General features: G+C 40.4%; 1 protein-coding gene across 1 annotated transcript in view; it reads left to right on the forward strand.

Annotated features, from left to right (window-relative positions):
• Positions 1-27021, forward strand: part of Msh4 (mutS homolog 4) — a 42025-nt gene that overhangs the window by 6009 nt on the left and 8995 nt on the right. The window contains exons 4-15 of the mRNA XM_026784015.1: positions 115-288; positions 2168-2340; positions 3085-3152; positions 5756-5830; positions 7393-7457; positions 8999-9168; positions 10871-11007; positions 12565-12668; positions 13511-13635; positions 15738-15938; positions 24306-24424; positions 25682-25810. Of these exons, the coding sequence (XP_026639816.1) occupies positions 115-288; positions 2168-2340; positions 3085-3152; positions 5756-5830; positions 7393-7457; positions 8999-9168; positions 10871-11007; positions 12565-12668; positions 13511-13635; positions 15738-15938; positions 24306-24424; positions 25682-25810 (1540 nt within the window). The remainder of the gene's footprint in view (positions 1-114; positions 289-2167; positions 2341-3084; positions 3153-5755; positions 5831-7392; positions 7458-8998; positions 9169-10870; positions 11008-12564; positions 12669-13510; positions 13636-15737; positions 15939-24305; positions 24425-25681; positions 25811-27021) is intronic.

The raw sequence follows: 27021 nt of genomic DNA on the forward strand, positions 1-27021 counted from the left end.
CTGCTGTGCTGTGCTCACTCACAGGTGTCCCTGCTGTGCTGTGCTCACTCACAGGTGTCCCTGCTGTGCTGTGCTCACTCACAAGTGTCCCCACTATGCTCTGCTTACTCACAGGTATTACTGCCTCGCAGCTGCTGCAGCCTTATTAAAATATGTTGAATTCATTCAAAATTCAGTTTATGCACCAAAATCACTGAAGATTTATTTCCAAGGTAGTGAACAGACAGCCATGATAGATTCATCATCAGCCCAGAACCTTGAATTGCTTGTTAATAACCAGGACTACAGGTAAGGCAATCTGAGTTCTTATAAAATGTTATCGATTTCTGTGACTAGTTATTTGAAAGTTTGAATTAAATTATTGGTGGAGAAATAGTAAATAAGCATTTTAAATTTCTGGTCTATTGTTGCTGAACCCAGTTTTTCCACAAATCAGGTCTTCAAAAGAATTACGTTAACTAAACAACAAAACTCAACCCTTCAGTTGCTGAGATTGGGTGAGGGACACAAGCAAAGCAGATAAACAGATGCCCGTGTGAGCGTGGGTTCCCAGGACATGACTGTGCAGGGCCTGATCACGGTCTTGCACTATCTTTAGCCATTAGCAACCACCCCTTGCCTGCCTCTGTACTGTAGCACCCTGTGAGGAGCAGATGAAAGCCTTTGGAATGTAGGAACTGTATTTTCTACCAACCCAAAGGCCAAGGTCATCAGATATCGTCTGAGTCCTGTGGCTGAAATGTCTGCTTTGCTGTTTTCCTACTGTGCATCACCAGTGTATCACAAAGTGCCCCGATTTAGGACCTTTTTTTGCTCTGTTATAATAAAAACTTTACGAAACTGTATCTGTGTTGGAATGTGGAGTTTGGGGACTAAATCTGCATTCCTGGGTCATGGTCACTCCCATTTGGCTCTAGAATAAACCGTCTCTTCTCCCCTGTGAAGTAAGAGTTGTACATGGACAGAAGCTCATGGCCACGAGTCAGGAGGAAACAGATGGGTTTACGTTTAGCTGCCTCTTGGCACCACTGGCCTGTTGATGAAATTGCTCTACACTGCTTCTTCGTTACCCTTTGTGTGTTATCAGAGCATGGAAAGTCAATGACCAACTCTGGTATTTATTTAATTTTTTGTTTTACATTGGTTAAATTGTGTGTGTGTGTGTGCGCGCGCACACACATGCACATGTATGATCTCACACATTTTAATGTGTGTATAAGTCAAAGGACAAGTTACAAGAGTACCAACCATGTCTCCTTTTTCCACATGGGCTCCAGCAATCAAGCTCAGGTCACCAGTCTTGGCAGCAGGCACCTTTACTCACTGAGTCACACTTTACTCACACCAGACCAAGATCATTTTTATATATTTAGCATTATTGTCTGTCTCTCCCTACTCTTTGTTTTGTCCTTAGTCATTTCAGTAGGTTGATAAAAATTATTGGCCATCAACCACTGGCTTGGCTAGGGTTTTATTGCTGTGAAGAGACACCATGACTACAACAACTCTTATAAAGGAAAACATTTAATTGGGGTGACTCACTTGCAGGTACAGAGGTTTAGTCCTTTATCATGCAGGACATGGTAGCATGCAGGTGGACATGGTGCTGGAGGAAAAATCCTACATCTTGATTTGTAGGCTACAGGAAGTAAACTGTGGCGCTGGATGTAGCTTGAGCATGGGAGCCCTCAAAGCCCACCCCACAGTGACACACTTCTTCCAACAAGGCCACACCTATGCAAGAAAGCCACAGAATTAGGAACCATGGCTGCCTTGTGTGCTCAGGCTTAGCATAGCAGATATTATTGATCCTTATTAATCAGCTGTGGTTCAGTGATGTCATACTTGGGATCAAACCAGATGTACACTATACCTCTAGTACCAGCACTTAGGGGGTAGTTCGAAGGGTCATGAGTTCAAGACCATGCTGTGGTGTGTTACAAGTTCAAGGACAGTGTATGCTACTGGAGATCCTGTCTAATCAATAAAACACAAAAAAAATGTAGGGTTTAGGCCTTAATTCAAATTTATTGAATTAGTAATTTGTATAATAAATTTGTTAATCACTGATATAGATTCTAGGATTATTTAATTACCAAGTTAAAACGAAATTTTCTTGGATTTTTCTTTTTCTCTTTAATGAAATTTCCAACTTGTCTCTTGGAAGGAACAATCACACTCTCTTTGGTGTTCTAAATTACACGAAGACGGCAGGAGGGAGCAGAAGGCTGCGCTCTAACATCCTGGAGCCCCTGGTTGATGTGGAGACCATCAACATGAGGTTGGACTGTGTCCAGGAGCTGCTTCAGGACGAGGAGCTCTTCTTTGGGCTCCAGTCAGGTAAACGGAGCTTATTATTTGTTTATTTGACTGCAGCCCAGGTTGGTCTTCAAACCCGGACCTTCCTGCCTCCGTCTCCTACATGTCAGGGTTATAGGCATGCACCACTAAGTCTACGTTGCCTACAAATTCTATATAAATTATATAATAAAACCATATAATTTAGTATATAAATTATATATTATGTATAATTATAAATAATTTATATTTAATTTATAATTATATTATAATTTATATAAATAAAAATGCAGTCAGTTTATTAATGCTTTTTTTGTTTAAGTTTCTGAAAGACAGGTCTTAAAGCTGTAAATTCTTGAAAAGTTTTTTTTTTAAATCTTTAAAATGTTTTGTATATGGATGTTTTGCCATGTAGTGCATCTACAGACCTTAATGCATGTCCCCCTGGCCAAAAGGGGAATTCTTTGTCTATTTGGGATAGTGTTTATGTGTGCTACTCAGATAATACATGGCCATAGTCAGCTAGCTCATGATCTGTCATGGGCCCCATGTAAGCTGTGACCAGCCATGAGCTAACATTGTCTTATCAGGGAAGGCAGCCATCACAAGATCAGGGTCTCCTCTCTGCCCCATGACATAAACAATTGACTGGGGCTTGGCCCTGCCTAAGTCACACAGACTTCCGCGTGGCGTAGTTGTCTTATGTTGGCTGTGCTCCTGCGAACAACCCAGCGCACCCTCTTTTTGATTGCTCTATGACGGTCTAACACTCACTTTCTGTTTCAGTCATCTCAAGATTCCTGGATACGGAGCAGCTGCTTTCTGTTTTAGTTCAAATCCCAAAGCAAGACACGGTATGTGCTGCACAGCGCGTGCGCTATGTCATTGTGTGAGACACAGCTTGTGCTGTGGACAAACGTCCTGGCAGAGTACCCTCACTGATACCCGGAACAGCTTTATGCCTTAGGGGGCGACTTTTAAAACTTTTGCTTCATATTATAGTGTGGTAAAAAGACATCTTAGGTAGTTAAAGAACTAGTGTATTTAAACTAAACAAATATTTGCTCATATATATAATTTGTATATTTTTCAACCAATTTATAACCTATACTGTTTACCTAATACATAACAAAGTTATGTTAGTTCATACATATATTCTTTATATATAAATACTTATATATATTTCTATATATAATTCAAGATAAACCAAAGAATATTTAATTGAATACATGTATGTTTGTGCACATATACTTGAAAAGGAGCTGTGTACGTTAGTATAACTTGATTGTGATGGCTTATATTAATATTTGGGGAGTCTCCCTGTCTTTTAGAGAGCAGAGTGAGGTGGGAAATGTTTGCTGCTGACAGGCAGGAGTGAAACCTTCCTAATCCAGTTTGTGCAATGGAGGGGAGAACCAGCCGGCTCTGCAGTGTGGCCTGGCAGTCATCTCTGCTCAATCTGGTCACCTTTGTGTGGAGAGTCACCCTTCCTTCCTTACAGCCTGGGAGTTCTCACAAGCATGACCATTAGAACCTATGCTCTGTAGGAAAATTTAACATCTCCTAAAATGGACGAGGTGTAATTCACAACTTTTATGCCTCTCAAAGACTTTGTAAACTATTAGCATACAATTGTTCACTATGTCCCCCTTAGTACCTCTGTTTCTGTGGAGTCTTGAGTGATGTGCTCTCATACCTGATTGTCAGGTAACTTGAATCTGTCCCTCCCTTCTCTGTGAGCAGATACTACAGAAAATACGGTAATTGTCTTCCTGAGTCTAAGACTAATTTATTTCACTTAATATAATCTCCATTTCATTGATTTTCCTGCAAGTTTCACTCATCACCGCTGAATAAAATTCCACTTCTGTCTCAATTTCTTGGTCTGTTCTCCGATAGACGCCAAGACTAAGACCACCTTTAGATACCATTGATTTCTCTACTTCCAGTTTTCATGTTTCATTTGTTTTGTTGTTTGCTGGTCCCACCCTGAACATTGTAATGATGGAAGTGGAAGTCATTTGACAAAAACCCTTATTTTCTAAAATGGATAATTAGTGGCAAATTGTTCACATTATGGATAATGCCTTATCTATAGCCCATAATTTTGACTAGCTGTTGCTGCAGAGACACCAGGGCCTAAGATTTCACTATTACAGAAGAGGGTAGTCAAGTCAGGGCCACACGGAGGCAGCAGGAGTGCGAAGAGGAGCCAGGGAAAGGAGAGCAGGGTAGAGCCTGTGACTTCAGTGCCAGCAAGTCCTTAAAGTAGGGCATCTCTGTGAGGTAGATGCTGAGGCTAGGGACAGGAGGACTTGGAATCTGACTCCTGTGCACCAGCACCAGCCAGACTGTGGAGGAGATGTGACAGCTTGCACTGTTAGTTTGGTTTTATGACTGGCAGATGCAGCATTAGTTGTCCGTCACAGAGGAGTCTTAACACACGCCAAATGTTTTATAACTTTACTTTTTTATTTAGGCCTATAAATCTATCTGCATTAATTTGTGTATGTAGAACTAACGGGCCATGATTCTTTCCCCAGACGGATTCATAATTGTGCTGTTCTTTTCCTGTTGAACTGTACTGAATTTGGCCATAAGTCCAGTTGTTGTATGTGCTGGACTCCATTTCTAGACTCCCACTATGCCACCTACACTTGGCCTCTCATCTTCTGCCCTCCTTCCCTCTACCGATAGTAACGATGCTTTATGCGGTTTTGGTTTACTTAGTTTTGATCTTCGGTTTAGTGTCAGGAATCCATTGAAGAGAATATGAGACTACATCTTAGGAACTACAGACATTCATGATGTTTCTTGCACACTGGGTCTTCTGTTTGCAATCCAGGTCCTTTGTAATGAGAATTCAGGTGAGGGCACCTCAGAAATGAACAGCCGCACGTAAGTTCAGTGCATCCTAATTGTGACATCTTAAACCTGCGTCCTGTCGGTGTTAAATCTGCTTGTGCTCTAGTGAGTGTAGTTTAATTTCTATGAAGTTTAGCTATAACATTTTATATGCTATATTCTGAAAGGCTGTTATTAATTTGAGATTAATAATGTTGAAATTGGTAAAATTATTTTCTTGCCCAACAGGAACCAATGGGGGAAATTGTTCTGAGTCAACTGGGAAGCTGAGATTGAGCCTGTTTACAGGAAGCTTTGTGCCCTCATTCAGTTCATGTCAGTCTCCTGGCACTGCGGCTACTGCAGTCTAAACTGCACCAGAGTTACTGCAGTAAAGTGAAGGTGGTACAGTGGTGTGACCTCTCACCAGATTCAGGAGACCAGTGTGTTGGGTTTACGGTGTGGCCAGTCATTTCTAACTGCCCTGTGGGCTGACATCCCAGCTTGACTGATCTAACACAGCTATGGGATATTGTTGGTAGGAGTTGACCAAGAAAAAAACCTATCACTGTATTGAAATGAGGGCTGTTCACATTGTCTTTTATCTTGACAGGTTAATGCAGCTGAATCAAAGATAACAAATTTGATCTACCTGAAGCATACTTTGGAACTTGTGGATCCTTTAAAGGTAAATTCACATGTCTGTTGCACAAAACATATAAAGCATTATTTTTAGACATTTTCTTTAGAAAAAAGTAAACTTGGAAGTTGTCAGAAGAGTGTATTTTGTCTCTTACATACGTGGACCATACATAGGTAAATGCACATTGTTGTCCATAGTCTTACTGACCCATTTAAAATAAATTGTAGTATCTAATACTAAATCATGTCTTTCCTGTGAGCAAGGATGTTCTCTTACATAACCACAATATATTTATCAGATTTAGAATGCTTAACATTAATGTAATACTATTATTTATCTCCTATCCATTTTTCAGTTAATAATTTTCTCTAAAAATTTCCTAAAATGGTTCTCTCCATAACTATTCATTAATGTTTTTAAACTCTTAAAAACATTTTTTATTTATTGAAAAAAATTCATACAATATATTTTGATCTTGTTTTCTCCTTCTTCAGTTCTTCCCAGGTCTCCCCATCTCTCTACCCACACAACTTTATGTTCTTTTTCTCTTAAAAAAAATCAGAAACAATAGCAAATAAGAAACACACAAAATTCTCACAAAAAGAAAACCAAAACAAACAAGCTAAAGACCAGATAAGACAAAAAGATGCCCAAAGAAAGCAAAATGAGACAAAAAAAAAAAGTCTATAAAAATACTGTTGAGTTAGTTTTCTGTTGGCCAGCTGCTCTTGAGTTTGGAGCCTTCCTTGAGGTTAATATACCCAGTGACACTCCAGTGGAGAAAACTGATCTTCCCTTTGCTCATGGGTATCTGCTGCAGATAGCGTCCTGGTCAGGGTAAGAGCTCACGTCCACTTCCTCAACCTGTGCAGTCCTTGTACATATGGTCTTTGTGAGTTCATATGTACGTCAGTACTGTTGTGTCCGGAACACCCTGCGTTATTGGCTCTTACACTCTTTCCACCTTCTCGTCTGTATTGATCCCTGAGCTGTGAAGGGAGGACTTTGGTGAAGACATCCCATTTAAGACTGAGTGCTCCAAAGACTCTCCCCACTCTCCTTTTGTGTTCTGACGAGAGCTGAGAGACTCTGCTCTATGGTGATAGCAGTATGCCACCAGGAGTCATTTAATCTCTGTTTCTTTAGCAGAATAATAACATTACATCTCCCCAGGCCTGGAACCTATTTGGTAGCAGGTTCTTGTCCACTTCCTCAGTGTCAGGAATGGCTGTTGTCTCATGAAGTGGACCTTATATCCAAGTCAGAAAGTGCTTGGTCACTCCCATAGTGGTTGCTACCGTTGTGTCAGTATGTCTTATAGACAAGTCACTGTTGTAGGCCACAGGGCATTATACATGGGTGATACTGATGACTACCTTTCTCCCCTGGTAGCAGATAGAGTACCTTCCAGTACCATGAATGCTGCTCAGTAGGGGGCAAACTTGTAGCTAGGCACCAGCTCAACTTCTCCATGCTCAGTGACACATGTGAGCATTGTCTTCAGCAGTAGATTAGTTTTTCAAACAACATTTGATCAAGTGTTAAATATGAAGTGTTGAATTTGAATAATGCCGTGACTTGCTCACTTTTGCTTTTGTTTTTTACAGGCCACCTTGAAGAACTGTAGCACACCCTTGCTAAGAGCTTACTATGGCTCCTTGGAAGATAACAGGTCCTGTCACCTGTTAGGAGATTATACTTTTCTTCCCAAATACAACTGATCTTAACAATTGTGTCTTTTATAGAAAAATTATTTGATCTGGGTGTGGTGGTTAGTTGAGTTAGTTTTCTATTGGCCAGAATGAGTTTAATCCTAGCACTTGGGAAGCAAAGGCAGGCAAATCTCTGTGAGTTCAAGGCCAGCCTGGTCTACATCACAAGTTCCAGGCAAACTGGGGCTGCATAGTGAGACCCTCTCTCAAAAATAATTACTCAAGATTCTTCAAAGTATCCATTAGGTGTCTTACAAGAGTACATGCTAATCCTGTAAGCTCAATAATAGGACGGCAATGCAGTGCTATTTGTACTGACAGCCAGTGTTCCCTTTCAGGCCATCCTCCATGGGGGCACTTCCTGTATCAACTACATCCTTCTTTTCTATGAAATCATGGAAGACCTAATGAAATAAAAAAAAATTCCAGTAGATAGAAATGTAGGGCAAGTTCTAAAAACAATTAACATTTTTTTCTTTTTAATAACTGCCAGCCGGGCGGTGGTGGCGCACGCCTTTAATCCCAGCACTCGGGAGGCAGAGGCAGGCGGATCTCTGTGAGTTCGAGACCAACCTGGTCTACAAGAGCTAGTTCCAGGACAGGCTCCAAAGCCACAGAGAAACCCTGTCTCGAAAAACCAAAAAAAAAAAAAAAAAAAAAATAACTGCCTGCTCTAGTGGGTCTTCCTTCCTTCCTTCCTTCCTTCCTTCCTTCCTTCCTTCCTTCCTTCCTTCCTTTCTTTCTTTCTTTCTGTTTTTAAATGTACATTGGCATTTTGCCATGGATGTCAGGCTCTGGAACTGGAATCATAGACAGGTGTGAGCTGCGATGTGGGTGCTGGGAATTGAACCTGGGTCCTCTGGAAGAGCAGCCAGTGCCCTTAACCACTGAGTCATCTCTCTGGCCCCCAATAACATTGTTAATTATTAGCAATAACACTCTGGTTCTTGACCAAACAGGTTATAGGCTCAACAGTTGCCTTGTTGGGTGAAGAGCACCCTCTGTGAGGCCATAGTCTGAATCTGATGGTTAGCCAGCTTAGTGCACTGTGATGTTCCAGAACAGCTGAGACTTGTGCAGTAATTGCTGTGCTTGGTAACTAGTGCTGGTGGGCTCCTGTTCCAGTTCCCGTGTCCACAGCACATGCTCAGCCATGTCTCCCTTCCTGAAGGGTCCCTGTGCCTTTCCTGAAGGGACCGGCATGTATATGGAATGAAGGCGCAGACAGTCCGAATTTTGTCTCATTTCTTTAGGGGTCAGGTTGTACTTGCAGCCATAGTGATCATGTGTAACGTGGGAGATGTTCCCATTAGCAAAGTTTAGTTTTATTTGGTTGTCTCATACTATTTTTGAGTATTCCTAACTGTAAAATAGTTTAAGTTGAGGCAATGATTGCTCTAACCTAGATAAATATAAACATTAATTAAATATTATAAAATAACCCTCAACAAAGGTTTGTGTTCATTAAACAGCTACTGTTTTCGTTTTGTCTTAATACTAGGTTTGGGCTAATACTTGACAAGATTAGAACAGTAATAAACGATGATGCACGGTACACGAAAGGCTGCCTGAACATGCGCACTCAGAAGTGCTATGCAGTACGCTCCAACATCAGCGAGTTCCTAGACATAGCTCGGAGGACATACACAGAGATAGTGGATGACATAGCAGGTAACTGCTCCAGCATGTCTCACGGCTTTCACTAGTAAAACAGTTTATCACATGATTTCCATTTTTACTGGCGGTAGAAACTAGTGTTTGTGTGTGTTTACACCTTACTATATAATATATGGAATATATACTTTTAATATATATCTATATAACATAGTTATATATATATAATTTTATATATGTGCAGTGAGGCTAACACACATTCTTTAAGAAGCCTCCTTTAAAAACAATGATGTCACCAGGTCTGGTGGCACACACCTTTAATCCCAGAACTCAAGAGGTAGAGGAAACATACCTTTATGAGTTTGAGGTCAGCCTGGTCCACATAGTCAGTTCCGGGCCAGCCTGGTCTACATAATAAGATCCTGTCTCAAAAGAAAAAGGGGGAAAAAAATTGGTGATGTTGAAGTGTTACAGGGTGACCTACTATCCACCGGAAGTTGCTTGAAGAATGAAAACTATTGATACTAAAATACTCCTGCCAGGAGCTGGCACCCGTTTTCTCAGAGGATGAGCATCTGGGAGCTCTAGTGATTGTTCAGCATGTTTGTTGAACTCCTGTAGCAAGTGAACACTGACATGTGTCTGGAGTGGTAGTGAAAGGTGAAAGCAGCCAGCATGAGACAAGAGTGCCAGGTGTGCCGGCTGACACAGGCTAGAGCCGTTTGGGAAGAGGGAACATCCACTGACAAGCACGTCCCTACCATTTCCATGGTTGATGGGTGATGTGGGAGGGTCCAGCTCACTGTCGATGGCAGGTGGGCCTTGTTGCTATAAGAAAACAAGCCGAGCAAGCCGCCGGAGCAAGCCACGAGAGCAAGCACGGGAGCAAGCCGGCAAGACCTCCGTGGTCTTGGCACAGGTCCCACCTAGGGAACCTCCCTGAGTTCCTGCCCGATTGCCCTCAGTGATGGAATGTGACTTCAGAGCTGTCCTTCCCAAAATTGCTTTTGGTCATGCTGTTTTATCACTGCAGTAGGAACCCTGACTAAGACACAGAGTTAAAGGAAAATTTGTTAAGCAGACATGGCCATGGTAAAGATATATGTAACCTCAAGTGCTAAGTGAACTTTCTAGCCCCAAATGGTGATACCATTGACAAATCAGGAGAGCCAGGAGGAGCTAGTATAGGAACACGTGCTGGTGTTTCACAAGGAATATTCACAATCAAGTGCTAAAGTAGAGGTACAGACTTAGAATTTAGGGTGTGGGACTGACAGAGATCAGAACTACATTCAGATTATCTGATATCTGTTTCATTTGGGATACGCTGGTGAGATCGAAGTTGCAGCAATTTGTGACTTCTGTTTTACTTCGTAATGGAACTATAATATTCCTAATCAGAGATAAAGAGTTCATGTTCTTGTTTTAATTTTTACAATTTAGTTTCCTTTAAAAATACATGTCAGAGAATATCTTTTTGTTGTTTTCTAGACAGGGTTTCTCTGTGTAACAGCCTGACTGGTCTGGAACTCACAGACATCTACCTGGCTCTGGCTCCCAAGTGCTGGGATTAAAGGTGTGCGCCACCATGCCCAGCCAGAGAATATCTTCTTAAAGGATACTTACCTACATCTTTTGGACATTGAAATATTTTTACTCTTTAAAAAAACTAAAGAGTTTTCTGTTTGCATATAAAATAGTAAGTTAAAAAGCCTATGGCTCCACAGAAAATGCTTGTTTTTCCTGTTCCTGTTCCTAGGAATGATATCACAGCTTGCAGAGAAGTACGGCCTTCCATTACGGACCAGCTTCAGCTCTGCTCGGGGCTTTTTCATCCAGATGACTACAGACTGTGCTGCGCTCTCGAGCGACCAGCTTCCCTCAGAGTTTATTAAGGTTAACTTAGAGTATAAGGAAATGGCTGTGTAGGCGGAATTTTCCTGTTCCACACTCTCTCTCAAACACACTGAGGCTTATATTAATTATAAATGTCTGGCTAACTCATTTGGTAGAACCTGAGACTCTTAATCTCAGGGCTGTGTGTTTGAATCTCATGTTGGGCACCATTTGTAGGTAGAAGTTTCTGTCCATCAAGCCACTCCCAAGTAACCAACATGGAGACTTAATATTAATTGTAAATGCTCAGCCAATAGCTCAGGTTTACTAGTGACTAGCTCTTACAACTTAACACATTTCTATTCAAATATCTATGTGCTTCTCCGAGGCTCATGGCTTTTACCTCATTTTATGACTCTTCTGATGCTGCCCTTGCTCGTTTCATTATTCTCAGTTTGGCTTTTCCACCTAACTTCCTGCCTGGCTATCAGCCAATCAGCTTTTCATTAAACCAGTCTGAGTGTACAAGAGGATTATTCTACAGCGTGGGTGTTCCTGATTTTATGGAAGTGCATTGGTAGACTTTCCAGCACTCCGTGAGTTTAGCTTTCGACTGTTTGGTATCCGGTGTCTCTGATGTGCTGACTGAGTAGCCACGCCAGCAAAATGACAGTTGTGAGGGGACAACCAAAGGACGCAAAGGCAAATTAAGAAACAAAGTCTACATCTGTTTTTGACAAACGAATTAGAAAAATAATGAACTGCCTTTTGTTTAGAAAATTTTAACTTGATTGTTTTATGTGTGTGTGCACTTGGAGGTCAGAGGACATTGTGGGAATCAGTCCTCTCCTTCCACCGTGGGTCCCAGGGATTGAACTCAGGTTTCCAAACTTGGCCATAGGCTCTTTACCAACTGAACCATCTCATCTACCTTTGTTTTACATAGTTTTCCAGATGAATTTCATTTTAAAGGTTTGCAAATTTCTGCAGAAGGAAATATATTTGTTTAGTGTTTTTAAGCCTGAGAACTGTGCCTTTTCCTGTGTGCATATCCACTCCTACTAGAGCCATTTTGGAGCAGAATCGTCATTTTTAATGCTCTGGGGTTTTTGTTTTGTTTTACTCTGCTTAGTGTTCAGATGTGTTTATATGTCCACATGTCCCCGTTCATAGCCAGTTCCATGTATACACAAGCAGTGCACACAAACACTGTCTTACTGGCAGGGAGGTTTGGATGAGGTCGTTGTGGGGCTGGAGACTGAGGTTCAGTCAGAGGACAAGGACTGAGGAAGGCAGAGACCACAGAGGGGCACAGAGGGGCCGCCCTGCTGGTCATGCATGGTACCTGTGACTGAGATGTAGTTTTCCAACCTTTCTGCAAGGCCATTGCAAAACTACCAACCAATTATACTGCAGAGATTGGGTAAATAATACCTCACTTTATCCTTGATTTAATCTCTTATTTTTCACAGATATTATTTAGAACTTTCTTTGTGACATTTTATCTCAGAAATTAAAGTGGTTAACCCAAAAACCTATTTTTCTGTCCTATAAACTGTGTGTTTTATCTCATATGCATGTACACATATCTTGATATTTGCTTTTAACTTCCTGCAGATTTCTAAAATGAAAAATTCGTACAGCTTTACATCAGCAGATTTAATTAAAATGAATGAAAGATGCCAAGAGTCTTTGCGAGAAATCTATCACATGACTTACATGTAAGAGCATTTGGTATTTGAATACTGAGTTAAATTCGTTTAATTTGAGGAACTATAATAGACTTAATTAATTGACTCTTTGTCTGATTAAAGACAGTTCAGTTTCGAGTGTTAGGAAAGGTCTGCCATTATGTTGAGAAAGAGCGAGCCTCCTGGAAAGCTTGAGGGGACGTGGGGAAGACGGCTGCCTTCCCAGTCCTCCTGCCTGCGCGTGCACTGAGGCGTGGAGCTCCGCATGGGCTTGTCGTGGCCTTAGTTCAGCTCCTTCTGTTCCTGTGGTCTTGGCTTCTCACACTCTGGTGTTTCTAAGGCAGCATCATAATGGGCCCGACTCTGTCTTCTCCTGAAGCAGCGGCTTTGCGGACAAGAGAGACATTTGGGATTGGTGGGCTGAGGCAGAGGTGAAAGGTTAGGCTTTCAAAACAGCTTCAAATCTGGGACTTCAGGTACTATTAATATAATGTATATTTTGAGTACATATTCATCCATGAAAGGGAAAAACGTCCCTTGAGTGTGTTATATTATAACCCTGCTCATGAAAAACCTAAATAATGACATGACTTGAGCATGACCGCATCTGTGTGTGTGTGTGTGTGTGTGTGTCTGGCTGGTTTCTGCCCCTCAAGTGCTGGGATTAAAGGTGTGCACCACCACTGCCTGGCCGTAGATGTGATCTTAAGCTGAAACATCGATACCCTTATTTTATCTAAAACGAGCCAACCAAGGAATAGACTTTTTGTGTAGTGTACAACTCATCTGTGAATATTATTCTCCTCACTAGATTAAATCCTGTGTCTTCTTTTGAAAAGCATCATCATGTCTTGTCCAACATGTGTTTTCAGGATAGTGTGCAAGCTGCTTAGTGAGATTTATGAGTACATTCATTGCTTGTACAAGCTCTCTGACACTGTGTCCATGCTGGATATGCTGCTGTCTTTTGCTCACGCCTGTACTCTTTCTGACTATGGTGAGTCACTTTCTTCAGAAAGAAAAATGAGACAACACTGAAACGTGTGTCTTACGCAATTTTATATAAGAGTGGTGAATATTTTACTTTTATTACTTGAAATATTTTCTTATCTGTGGCGCTAAGTAACATACAGAATGGAGATGTTTTTAGGGGCTGGCTAGATGGCTCAGTGACGAGGGTGAACTGTGCCCATCCTGCTTGTAACTCCAAGGCTGACACCTTCTGGCCACCACAGGTACTGTGCTCACATGAACATAACCCAAACACAGGCCCACAAGCACATAATCCACAATTAAAATCTTCAAAACATTTTTAAAAAGTTAAATTCAAATAATATTCATTAAAAATTGTCAAGTCAAAAAGAACAAATCTGAGGAATGTTTAAAGGTTTCCCAATAAGAAAAACGCTGAGCTGTCTCCTTGGTGATGCAGCTGTGGTCCAGAAGTTCTCTGAATACTCAAGGAAACGGTGTCCTGAATGCTAACAGACAGTCTCCGTGTGTGAATTCTTTCTCGGCTCTGCGGCTCACCTGTAGACTAAGACTAGGAGCTGTGCTGTGTACTTTCATCTCCCAAGTCTGTACAGAGTCTTCATACAGACATGCAGTCATTTCCAGTGTCAGGTCAGCACTTCAGCGGAGCTACAGTTTATCAGTTGTTATCACACACCAGTATGCAAACGTCTAGAACTAGTGTGTGGAAATTATGGCTGAATAACTGCACGTGCAACGACATTAAAATAATTAGCAACAACATTTCTGATTTGTTACACTGATTAATTTTTAAAGATTAATTTTGTTTTATTTGTATGTATGAGTGTCTGAATGTATGTGTGTGCACCCTGTGTGTGCAATGCCCTTGGAGGCAAGAAGAGAGGATCAGGTGCCCTGCAGCTGGCGTTACAATTGATATGAGTCCCCTTGTGGTGATGGCTACTGAACCCAGATCTCCTGCAAAACTGGAAAGTGAGCTATCTCTTCAGCATCATGACAGTAATTTGTTTTCAAGGGACATGTCTTACAAAATATTATTTTATTTATATATTTCTAAACTTAAATATTAATAAATAATACCAGATGATAAAATAATAAATAGTTATAACAATAATCAACATTTACTTTTTCACTGCTATCTTATAGACTGAAATATTTCCTTTTATATCTTCTTTAGCATTTTTTGGGGTGGGGCTGTCCTTGTGGGAGCCAGGTCTCAGGTTGAGTTAGTAAGAGCTGATGAGCGTTATCTTCATGACTGCTCTGCCTTACACGTGCACCAGATGCCCATGCGCAGTGCTGGCTTGGAATGCCGGAAGCTGCACAGGGTCAGCGGGCTCTCCACCAGCGGAGCCGTGTCCCCAGCCCAGGCTTCGCTACTCTAATAATGATTTATTAATTAGTAAGCAACTTTTTGGGCTCTATTTTATTTTGAGAAATATCCAAATTCTAAAATTGCAGTTGTTTTTAAAGACCTTTAATTTTTCTGGACAGTCCTCAATTTGTGATGAATGTTTTGAAGTTTATGCTTACAGTCCATTTCTTGGTGTGCAGTATTTTTGTTCCCTCTTCAGTTAGTGTCCATAGAGGTCTTTCTGTGAACCAATAAATAGATCTTTAGTACCCGGTTTTCTCCGTTTCAAAAACAAAGATTTTCAGGCATATTTTTCAAAGGGTGTGGACAGCAAATTGCTTGTATTTGGCTTCGCTCTTTAATTACACCTTGCTGTGAACTTGTCAGTCTGCTAGAGAGACAGTGATCCCGGTGCACTAAGCAAACTTTCCATCTATAGGACTCGCTGGTTATTTTGAAGATATTACCCATGGCCATATGGTTCTTTTTAATCTTGACAAACGGAAAATTCTATAAGTGTTTTGGAGCCCAGGGCACTGAAAAGAATCTACATTCTAGAGTTCTCTGGGCATAAGTAGAAATAATGAGTATACCCACTACAGTTAAAGATTTAAGAGTATGTTAGGATAAAATAGTAACTTATTATCTCAAATTGGCTTCATGAAATTACTAAGGTCAGCTGATATGTATGTGCCACAAGCTATGTAAATATAAGTATACTCAGCTTTTAAAATCCTTATTTTTTTCTTCAGTCCGACCAGAGTTTACTGACACTTTAGCAATCAAACAAGGATGGCATCCCATTCTTGAAAAAATATCTGCAGAAAAACCTGTTGCAAACAATACGTATATTACAGAAGGGAGCAATGTTCTGATCATAACTGGACCAAATATGAGCGGAAAATCCACGTATTTAAAACAGATAGCTCTTTGTCAGATCATGGCCCAGATTGGTAAGTTACCCTTTTACTTTATGGTCACCAGTTGTGGTGGTTTGTGCAAGAATGAACCCATCGGCTCACATATGGTTGTAAACCTAGCCTTTAACAGCTTGAGCCATCTCTCCAGCTCTAGGCACACGTGGACGCACACACACGAATGTGTGATCTCCAGCTGGTGGTGCTGTTTAGGAAGAATTAGGAAATGTGGCTTTTGAAGGAGGAGTGTCACTCGGGGGTGATCTTTGGGGCTTCAAAAGCCAATGCTCTTTCCCAATAATGTAAGGGTTGGATATACTCCAGCACCATGTCTGCCTATTGCCATGCTCCTTACCATGATGCTCATAGACTCACCCTCTGGAACTGGAAGCCCCTGTAAATGCTTTCTTCTATAAACTTCCTTGATCTTGGCGTTTTTCATGGCAATAGAAAAGGAACAAAGACACTAAATCCTGAGTAGCTGGTGTCTTTAGTGACCAAGTGAACTTTTCCAAACATTACAGCATTGGGCATAGAAATTTTCCCCTTAACTTGAAGGATACCAACAACAATTAGGAGGGATGGGGAGACTGTCTCTCAAATATTTGCTACTGCTCCAAGCATTGTTACAGGTGTCTCAGGTACAGGCCTAACATAGCTCCTATCTCTAATAACTGGCTTCCCTGAGAACTGACCTCGGACATCAGAAGCCAGGCATGGTAGCTCACACCCATATCCCAACACTGGGGAGGTGAGAGGTAGGGAGATCAGAGGGCATGTGCATTCTCACTTACAGATTTAGCCTGAAGCCCACCTGGGCTATAAGAGAACTTGCCTTAAAGAATTAAAAGAGAGAGTGGGAAGAGAAAGCAGGGGGGTGGGATTCACTCTGCTGTATTCAAACATGGCTTTGCATGATTTGTATTCACTAGCCCTGATTCGACTCTTGTATGTATTACAGCATTGGGCATAGAAATTGTCCCCTTAACTTGAAGGATACAGAATGATCTAGTCTTCTTGATGCTAGTTGTTCAACTGTCCTAAGGTGTAAGATGGAATCTCAGAGTCATTTTGATTTCCATATCCCTGATGGCTAAGGATGTTGAGCATTTCTTCAAGTCTTTCTCAGCCATTTGAGTTTCCTTTGTTGAGAATTCTGCTTAGATCTGTACCCCATTTTTTTTTCTGAGACAGGGTTTCTCTGTACTTTTAGTGCCTGTCCTGGAACTCCCTCTGTTGACCAGGCTGACCTCGAACACACAGAGATCCATCTGTCTCTGCCTCCCAAGTGCTGGGATTAAAGGTGTGTGCCACCACTGCCAAGCTGTACCCCCATTTTTAAAATAGTTTTTTGTCTTTGTTTTATTTTTAAAGACTGGTTATCTATTATGTATACAGTGTTCTACCTGTGTGTATGCCTGCACACTAGAAGAGGGCAGGTGTTTGTGAGCCACCATGTGGTTGCTGGGAATTGAACTCAGGACCTGTGGAAGAGAAGACAGTGCTCTAAACCTCTGAGCCATCTCTCCAGTCCCTGTACTCCATTTTTAATTGAAAGTTTTTGTTGATGTCTAGTTTCTTGAGTTCTTTATATATTTCTGATATACCTCCTCTGTCAGATACAGGTTTGGTAAAAAACTTCACATTCTGTAGACTGCCATTTTGTCCTATTGGTGGTGTCCTTTTCCGTACAGCTTTTCAGTTCCACTTATTAATTGTTGATCGTAGTGTGTGCATTGTTGGTGTTCTGTTCACAGTTGTCTTCTGTGCCACTGCATACAAGGCTATTCCCAGCTTCTTTTCTTTCAGGCTCAGTGTTATCTGGCTTTATATTGAGGTCTTTGATCCATTTGGACCTACATTTTGTACAGGGTGATACATTTGCATTCTGCTACATGCAGGCATTCAGTGAGACCAGCACCATTTGTTGAAGATGCTTTCTTTTCTCCATTGTATGTTTCTGGCTTCTTTATAAAAAATAATAAGGTGTTCATGCGTGTGTAAATTTATGTCTGGGTCTTTGATTCGATTCCATGATCAATGTATCTATTTTTATGCCAGTACCAGGTGGCTTTTATTACTACAACTCTGTAGTACAGCTTGAAATCATGGATGGTGCTATCCCCTGGAGTTCTTTTATTGTATAGGATTATTTTAGCCATCCTGGGTTTTTTGTTGTTGTTCTTTGTTTTTTTCATAGAAAGTTGAATTTTGTTCTTTCAAGGTCTGTAAAGGATTGTGCTAGAATTTTATGTGAGATTGCATTGAATCTGTAGATTGCTTTTCATAAGATAGCTATTTTTACTGTTAATCATATTGATCTGTGAGCATGGGAGATCTTTCCATTTTCTGGTATCTTTTTCAATTTCCCTGTTCAACGACTTGAAGTTTTTATCGTACATGTCTCTCATGTGCTTGGTTAGAGTTAACCCAATATGGTTTATGTTATTTGTGGCTATTTTGAAGGGTATTGTTTCTCTGATTTCTTTTTCAGACCATTTGCCATTTGTATATAAGAGGGCTGCTGATTTTTTTGAGTTAATTTTGTATCCAGCCACTTTGCTAAAGTGTTTATCGTTGTAGTGGTTCCCTAGGAGAAATTTTGGAATATATATATCATATGCAAATACTGATATTTTGAATTTTCTTTTCCAATTTGTATCCCCTTGCTCTCCTTTAGTTGTCTTATTACTTTAGTGAAAACTTCAAATACTATACTGAATAGATATGGAAAGAGTGAGCAGCCTTGTCTTGTTTATTTAATTTGATGTCGGCTGTCAGCTTGCTGTATATTGCCTTTATTATGTTTAGGCATGTCCCTTGTAGCCCTGATCGTTCCAACACTTTTTATCATGAAGGGGTGTTGAATTTTGTCAAAGGCTTTTTTTTTTAAGCATCTAATGAGATGATGAAGTGGTTTTATTTTTTTCAGCTTGTTTATATAGTACATTACATTGACAGATTTTTTTCATATGTTGAACCATCCCTGCCTCTTTGGGATGAAGCCTACTTGGTCATGGTGGATGATCTTTTTGATGCATTCTTGCATTCAGTTTGCAAGTATTTTATTGAGTATTTTTGTTGTTTTGTTTTTGTTTTTCGAGACAGGGTTTCTCTGTAGCTTTGGAGCCTGTCCTGGAACTAGCTCTTATAGACCAGGCTGGCCTCAAACTCACAGAGATCTGCCTGCCTCTGTCTCCCGAGTGGTGGGATTAAAGGCATACGCTACCATTGCCCAGCTTTTATTGAGTATTTTGCTTTAATGAACGAGGAAAATTGGTCTGTAATTCCATTTTTTTTTTTTTTTGGTTTTTCGAGACAGGGTTTCTCTGTAGCTTTGGAGCCTGTCCTGGAACTAGCTCTTGTAGACCAGGCTGGCCTCGAACTCACAAAGATCTGCCTGCCTCTGCCTCCCGAGTGCTGGAATTAAAGGCGTGCGCCACCACCGCCCGGCTGTAATTCCATTTTTTGTTGAGTCTTTTGTGTGGTTTGTGTAACAAGGTGACTGTGGCCTCATAACATGAATTTGGCAATGTTCCTTCTGTTCCTATTTTGTGAAATAATTTGAAAAGTGTTGGTATTAGCTCTTCTTTGAAAGTCTTGTAGAAGTCTGTGCTAAAACTGTCAGAACCTTGGCTTTTTTTTTTTTTTTTGTTTGGGAGACTTTTAATGACTGCTTCTATTTCCTTTATATATATATAATAGGTGATTTAAATTGTTTTTCTGATCTTGATTTAACTTTGATAGGTGGTATATATTGATAAAATTGTCTATTTCATTTAGATTTCCAATTTTTTGGAGTACAGGTCTTTGAAGTATGATCTAATGATTCTTTTGATTTCCTCCGTATCCATTGTTAGGACCTTTTGGTTTCTGATTTTGTTATTTTGGATATTCTCTCTCTATCTTTTAGTTAGTTTGGATAAGGGTTTGTCTATTTTGTTGATTTTTCTCAAAGAACTAACTCTTTGTTTCATTGATTCTTTGTATGGTTTTCTTTGTTTCTATTTTATTTATTTCAGCCCTCCATTTGATTATTTCCTGTCGTCTACTCCCTGGTGAGTCTGCTTTTTGTTCTAGAGCTTCCAGGTGTGCTGTCCAGTCCTTAGTGTGAGCTTTCTCACTTTCTTTATGTAGACACTTGTGCTGTGAACTTTCACTGTGTCCCATAAGTTTGTGTAGGTTGTACATTCATGTTCATTTTCAGTGAGTTCGAGGAAGTCTTCAATTTCTTTCTTATTTCTGCCTTGACTGAGTAGTCATTCAGTAGGGAATTGTTCAGTTTCCATGAGTTTGTAGGCTTTCTGCTGTTTCTATAGTTGCTGATATCCAGCTTAAATCCACGGTGGTCTGATAGGTTACAGAGGATTATTTCAGTTTTCTTGTATCTGTTGAGACTTGCTTTGTGACTAATTATGTGGTTAATTTTGGAGAATGTTCCATGAGGTACTGAGAAGGTATATTCTTTTGTCTTTGGGTGAAATGTTTTATAGATATATTATGTCCATTTGATTCATAATGTCTGTTAGCTCCATTGTTTCTCTGTTTAGTTTGGTCTTGATGATCTGTCAATTGGTGAGATTAGGGTATTGAAGTCTCCCACTAATAACATGTAAGGTTTGATGTGCGATTTAAGCTTCAGTAATATGTTTTTACAAATGTGTGTGCCCTTGCTTTGGGGACAAGAATTGAAATGTCATCTTGGTGGATTTTTCCTTTGTTGAGGATGAAATGGTCCTCCATCTCTTACGGTTAATTTTGGTTTGAAGTCTGTTCGTTAGACATTAGAATAGCCGCATCAGCTTTCTTTTTAGGTCCATCTGCTTGGAAAATCTTTTTCAGACCCTTTACTGTGAGGTAATGACTATCTTTGATGTTGAGGTATGTTTGTAGTATACAACAGAAGGGTACATCCTGTTTTCGTATTCATTTGGTTAGCATGTGTCTTTTTATTGGGGAATTGAATTCATTGATATTGAGAAATATTAATAACCAATGATTGTTAATTCCTGTCATTTTGTTGTTATTGATGGTGGTGGTGGTGGTGGTGGTAATGGTTGTTGTTGTTGTGTGTGTGTCCTTTCTTTGAATTTTGCTGGTGTGAGATTATTTATTCCTGTGTTTTTGTGGGTGTAGTTAACCTCCTTGGGTTGGAGTTTTCCTTCTAGTACCTTCTGTAGGGCTGGATTTGTGGATAGGTGTTTTTAAATTTGACTTTGTTGTGAAATATCATGTTTTCTCTAACTATGGTGATTAAAAGTTTTGCTGGATATAGTAATCTGGGCTGGCTTCCTTGGTCTCTTAGGGTATGCAAGTTGTCTGTCCAGGCCCTTCTGGCTTTTAGTGTCTCTGTTGAGAAGTTGAGTGTAATTCTAATAGGCCTGCCTTTATATGTTGCTTGGCCTTTTCCCTTGCAGCTTTTAATATTCTTTCTTTCCTCTGTATCTTTAGTGTTTTGATTATTATGTGATGTGGGGACTTTGTTTCCTGATTCAACCTTTTTAGTGTTCTATAAGCTTATTATACCGTATAGGCCTGTCCTTTAGATTAGGAAATTTTTCTTCTGTGATTTTGTTAAATATATTTTCTGGATTTTTGAGCATGAATTCTTCTCCTTTCATTCCTATTATTCTTAGGTTTGGTCTTTTCATAGTGCCCCAGATTTCCTGGCTGTTTTGTGTCAGTAGTTTTTTAGATTTAGCATTTTCTTTGACTGATGGGTCTATTTCTTCTGTTATATCTTCACCACCTGAGATTCTCTCTTTCTCTCTTGTATTCTGTGAGATTTTCTCGTCCTCTCTTATATTCTGTTGGTGATGCTTGAGTCTAAAGTCCCTGTTTGCATATCCAGATTTTCCATTTCCATATTTTCTTAGTTTATGGGTTTTTTAAATTGTTTCTGTTTTGATTTTCAGGTCTTGAATATTTTCCTTTACCTGTTTGTTTTCTCTTGGGGATTTATTGATTTCCTCCAATTTTTTGGCTGTCTTTTCCTCGATTTCTTTAAGGGATTTTTTTTCACATTTCCTCTTTAAAGACCTCTGTCATCCTCACAGAGTTGTTTTTAAGGTCGTTTTCCTGTGTTTCCACTGCTTTGAAATATTCAGGCTTTACTGTCGTAGGATAGCTGGGCTCTAATGGTGCCGTATTGCCCTGACTGTTTTTGATTTTATTCTTACACTGGCGTCTAGGTGGTTTGGGGTGATTATAGGTCTAGGTGCTGATTTCTGAATTTATGTTTGTTGAATAGATATTTTGTTCCTTGGTTTCTGTTTCCTCTTTGATCTTCTGGTCTTTGCGGCCTGGATTTCTGTCTGGTGACATGGTCTCTGATCTAATAGGGAGTTTCTGTCCAAGTTGAGGGGTGGCTTTCTGGTAGCTGGCTTGACCTTTGGTGCAGCAGGGGGTCTCGTTTCTTTTTACTGGTGTGCCCTGCACTGAGCAGTGGAAATCCTCCAGAGTTTGGGCATGGGGTGGGGGGGTGCTGTCCCTGGGGAGATTGATGAAGTTGGAGGACATGGGCAGTGGAATAGATCTCTGGGAACAGAATCTAGGGGTTGGGCAATTCATTTGGCAGGCAGATCACTCACCTATTCTGTCTGGTGTGGCCAGCACTCAAGCAGCAGAAATCGGACACAGAGTAGGTCTTTGGATATTTGCTCATCATCTGAATTGTGACGGTCGGGGTAGAAATGCTGGCTGCAGTCATCCACCATCAGGTCTTGGCTGGAGGCCACCATACCTGTTCCAGTGGCTAATCCTGAGTTCACTGTGCTGGGCACTTTGTTCTGCCCTGTGTTTATCACCCTAAAGCACGTCTTCTTCATGTGACTGATACTCATCAAGTATAACGAGCATTGTAGGTGAGTGAACTAAAGCTCTGGGAGTTCTTTGTCAAGGATCTTAGCCTCTGAGAGGCAGTGCCCTCTTTCACACCCAGGCAGTATGATTCCAGGTTCTCCCCTAAGCTAGAACCTTTTATAGAAGACAGAAACAGCAAGTCACTCCTTCATCTTGGAGGAGTAGTTTGTATTTAGTTTTGTGACTTCTGGTCCAATTGTAGCTCTAGCACCTCACTGTTTACTTTCAGCACTATTTATTGTATGGATGTAAAGTATTAGAAACTGCTCTAGTTCTGTATCCCTGCTGTGTGTGTGCTCTATGGATGATGTGTGTGTTCCATGCATGTATGTGTGCAGGTCCACACGCCCACATGGGAAAGCTAGAGAATGGGGGATGTTGGACGTCACCCTCTATCATGTGTGTGCTCCATGGATGATGTGTGTGTTCCATGAATGTATGTGTGCAGGTCCACACGCCCACATGGAAAAGCTAGAGAATGGGGGATGTTGGACGTCATCCTCTATCATGCTTTGCTTCTTTGTCTTGAAATAAGGCCTCTCACTGAACCAGAGTTCACTGTTTTGACTTGGCTGTCTTTGCTCCCTAGTGTTGGGGTTACAGGCACTGGGTTTCCCGGCTTTGTACATGGGTGTAGGGCATTCACATTCAGGTTTCCATACATGTGCTCCTACCTTCTGATCTCTCCAGTTCCTACTCTCTGCCTTTGAGCTAATTTAAAAATGCAGTAGTGTGGGAGAGCTACGTCCTCAGAGCTCTGAGACCCTGACTCCCACACCCCTCGCTGTGGGCCACTCAGCCACTCAGAGGTGAGGATGGGAAATGCCCCGTGAGAAGAGAGCGGGCTGCTGGCGCTGTTAGCTTCCTTCCCATGTGGTCCTCATTCCTCAGCCAGCCCTCTTCTCCATCCTTCTTCTGCCCTAGACCCTGAACTAACCTTGCTTGCTTTCCTCCCATTACACCATTTTAGCTGCACAGGGCTCTGTGAGTTACATTTTTCATCCTGATGTGCTGCTTATTTTATCTTATGTTAGGATGATTTTCATGTCACATTATGTTAAAGGGTTGGTAACATAACTCATGTTTTTGGTTATATGTTTTATTTTCCTGCTTTGACACATTTCTTCATGTTTGCACAGACACATTATTTGTATCTTACAGTGATTTTTTTTAATCACTTTGACCCTCATACACATTTCCTTCAGATTTCTTTTATGAGCTTCACATGCATGCCTTCAAAGTTTCTCGTTTGCATGTTGTTTTTCAGTTATTTCTATGACCTAATCATTTATGAAGCTTAAAGTGATCTCTTTCTGATGTAGCTGAGCATCAGATCAAATACTGTCTATCCCATTTGAGTTTCTAATAACTTTGTACGACAGATCCATTTCCTGTCTGAGAAAGGGGGTTTAAGTGCTTGTGCTCTGTGACCCCACCTACATCACTCTGCCCAGCACATGGTCCCACCTCAGAGCTGAAGCACAGTGTTGGTAGTGTCTGCTTTCCTAAAACACTTCCGTTACTCTGCCTTTTATTTCGCAGGCTCGTATGTTCCAGCAGAATATGCCTCCTTTAGGATTGCTGAGCAGATCTTTACGAGAATCAGCACTGATGATGACATTGAAACAAATTCATCAACATTTATGAAAGAAATGAAAGAGGTAGCTGAACAAAACTCCCCCTGTATTAAAAGCATTTTAAGTATCCTGGCATCTAGAGTAGCTGGTGCACTGTAGATCCCGAGAGCCAGAGGGCAGTCAAAGACAGCTTCCCAGTGTGCCAGTGTTGGCAGAGTACAGCTCTAGAGGGCTAATGTGGGCTTACATGTTTCTGTGTGGAACAGCTGACTTTTCAGAAGGCCGTGGCTGCTTTACATGGAAGTGACTGCTCTTCTTTGGCTGGGTTTTACTATTAAATACCATTGTGTTAGAAGACTTAGATTCCTTGTCTTTCCTTTGTAAACAGGGAGAATGAGAATGCTCATTTCCCATCAAAGTCTGTCCCCTTCTGTTCCTGATATGAACAAACACCAGCTCTGTTTGAGGCTAAGGGAAGTAAGCAGAGTTCTGAGGACATCTGTGTTTGGTATCTGCATGTGTTATAGAAAATGGGTAAATAAACATATCATTGTGTAGCATGTATAGGATGCATGTGTGGATTCTAGCAATATTCTATGTAATGAAGGTAATATGTTTTATTTTATTTTTAATTTATTTTTGAGAAAGGGTTTCACTATATATTGCCATCCCAGACTGGTCACAAACTCACAGAGATCCACTTGCCTCTGCCTTTCCAAGTGCTGTCATCATAGCTGTGTGCCACTGTCCAGGAAGTGTGTCTCTTGACTAGATCCCTTGTTCCATAAAAAGCTACTACGCTATAATATGACGAAGTGGAATTCTGTATTTTAAAAAGAGGATGATATTCTCCAGAAAGATTTCTAACGATTTAAGTTTTATTGTTTGTTGATCATGGATTTAAATTATTTAAATCAGTGTACTTTTCTTAGTACTTGTTCTGTTTTTAGCAAATCTAAGTAAGTTTTGGAGTAAATAAGTTTTGAATTGGTTTTCAACATTTTATGGTAGTGCTTGGTCATTTGTGGAGAAGAAAATGACCACTTTGTGTTTTAGTTAAGCATTTAGTTCACTGCTTTGCTTCTCTGTGTTGTGGATGCCATTGTTTGGTTGTCTCATACATATGTAGATGTCTGCCTTTACATACGGGTTATTTGGGTGGAATTATTAGTGATGAGATTTTCTGAAAGAAAAGCAGTGTGTTGTTTTCTGCTCAGCAGGATTTCTCTATTAAAATACATTTCAAATAGATGTACTAATAAAGAGACCAATTTCGCTTCTTTTTTAGAAGATTGGCATCAGCTTAGTTAAAATGAATAGTATTAAAATTATGTCTTCCAGATAGCATATATTCTGCATAATGCTAATGACAAGTCACTCATATTAATTGATGAGCTTGGCAGAGGCACTAATACAGAAGAAGGCATTGGAGTCTCTTACGCGGTCTGTGAGCATCTGCTGAGCATAAAGGTTTGCCTCCCTGTTCATTCTAAACTGAGTGTCATACTTGGAACATGATTGGATCTTGTCAGCATCCTCAGATAGCCTTATCAACAATTTTGGCTAGAAAACGCACACTGCATTTTTGTTTTATTTGTATTGAAAGTAGAAATAATTACTGTTGTGTATACATGATACAGACAAGGAGTAAAATTGAGAATTACAAATAATGCAAAAGTCAGTTGACTTTTATTTAATCAAACTGAATAGCAAAATATGAAGATATTTTCAGAGTTGTTTCCACATATAATAATGTCTGTGACATCATAGAACAGCATATGGAACTGAACATGTTAGGTAATACACAGGAAATATACATTACCTACCGAAAGAAAACAACATCCTTTAGAGAAAAGAGGTTTTCACAAATTATGTAAAAATTAATTTTGCAAAAAAAGCAACAAAAATTAATTTTGCTCTATTATCAAGCTAATTTGGGAAATTATTTCTTAGATGATCACTCAAAATATACACAGATATGAGAAATAAAAAAAACACATTCTCATGATTAATATACCTTAAAATGTCCATAAGGAGGTTTTTATTATCTTAAATAAGAGCTCACCAGTTATAAACTGTAAAAAATGTGGAGCTATTCTAGTTTAAATAAAGCTGTGACAAGTCAGAAGTGATGTTAATACACAGTATTTTATATATGTGAACAAGATGCATGCATACTTAAGACAAAAAGCAAATCAGCATTTGGGATGGTATTTGTATGAGTCAGTCTGACTAACCACAAATGCTGGACAATTGCCTGGACTTTATTTGGAGAATGTCTGTGGGGTGTTTCCAGAAGTGAGCGTCTGAACTGTAGATGATGGGCCTGGCCCTGTGCAGTCCTGAGAGCCTGAGTAGATCTCAAAGGCTGACTCTCCCCAGCACTGAAGAACTCATCTGGCTGCTGTTAGTCTACAACACACTCTACACGTCATATCCGAACAGAAGCCTGGTGACATCACAACTCCCGAGTCTTTAGCTTACCAACTGCTGGTTAAAGAACTTGTTAGCCGCTGTGACCATGAGCCAAGTCTCTGTAATGAGCATGTGTGCATAAGCACAGTGAGCACATATGAGCACAATGAACACACATGAGCACAATGAGCACACATGAGCACAATGAGCACAATGAGCACAATGAGCACACATGAGCACAATGAGCACACATGAGCACAGTGAGC

This window comes from Microtus ochrogaster, chromosome 21, assembly GCF_000317375.1.
Source record: "Microtus ochrogaster isolate Prairie Vole_2 chromosome 21, MicOch1.0, whole genome shotgun sequence".
NCBI classification, from domain to species: domain Eukaryota; kingdom Metazoa; phylum Chordata; class Mammalia; order Rodentia; family Cricetidae; genus Microtus; species Microtus ochrogaster.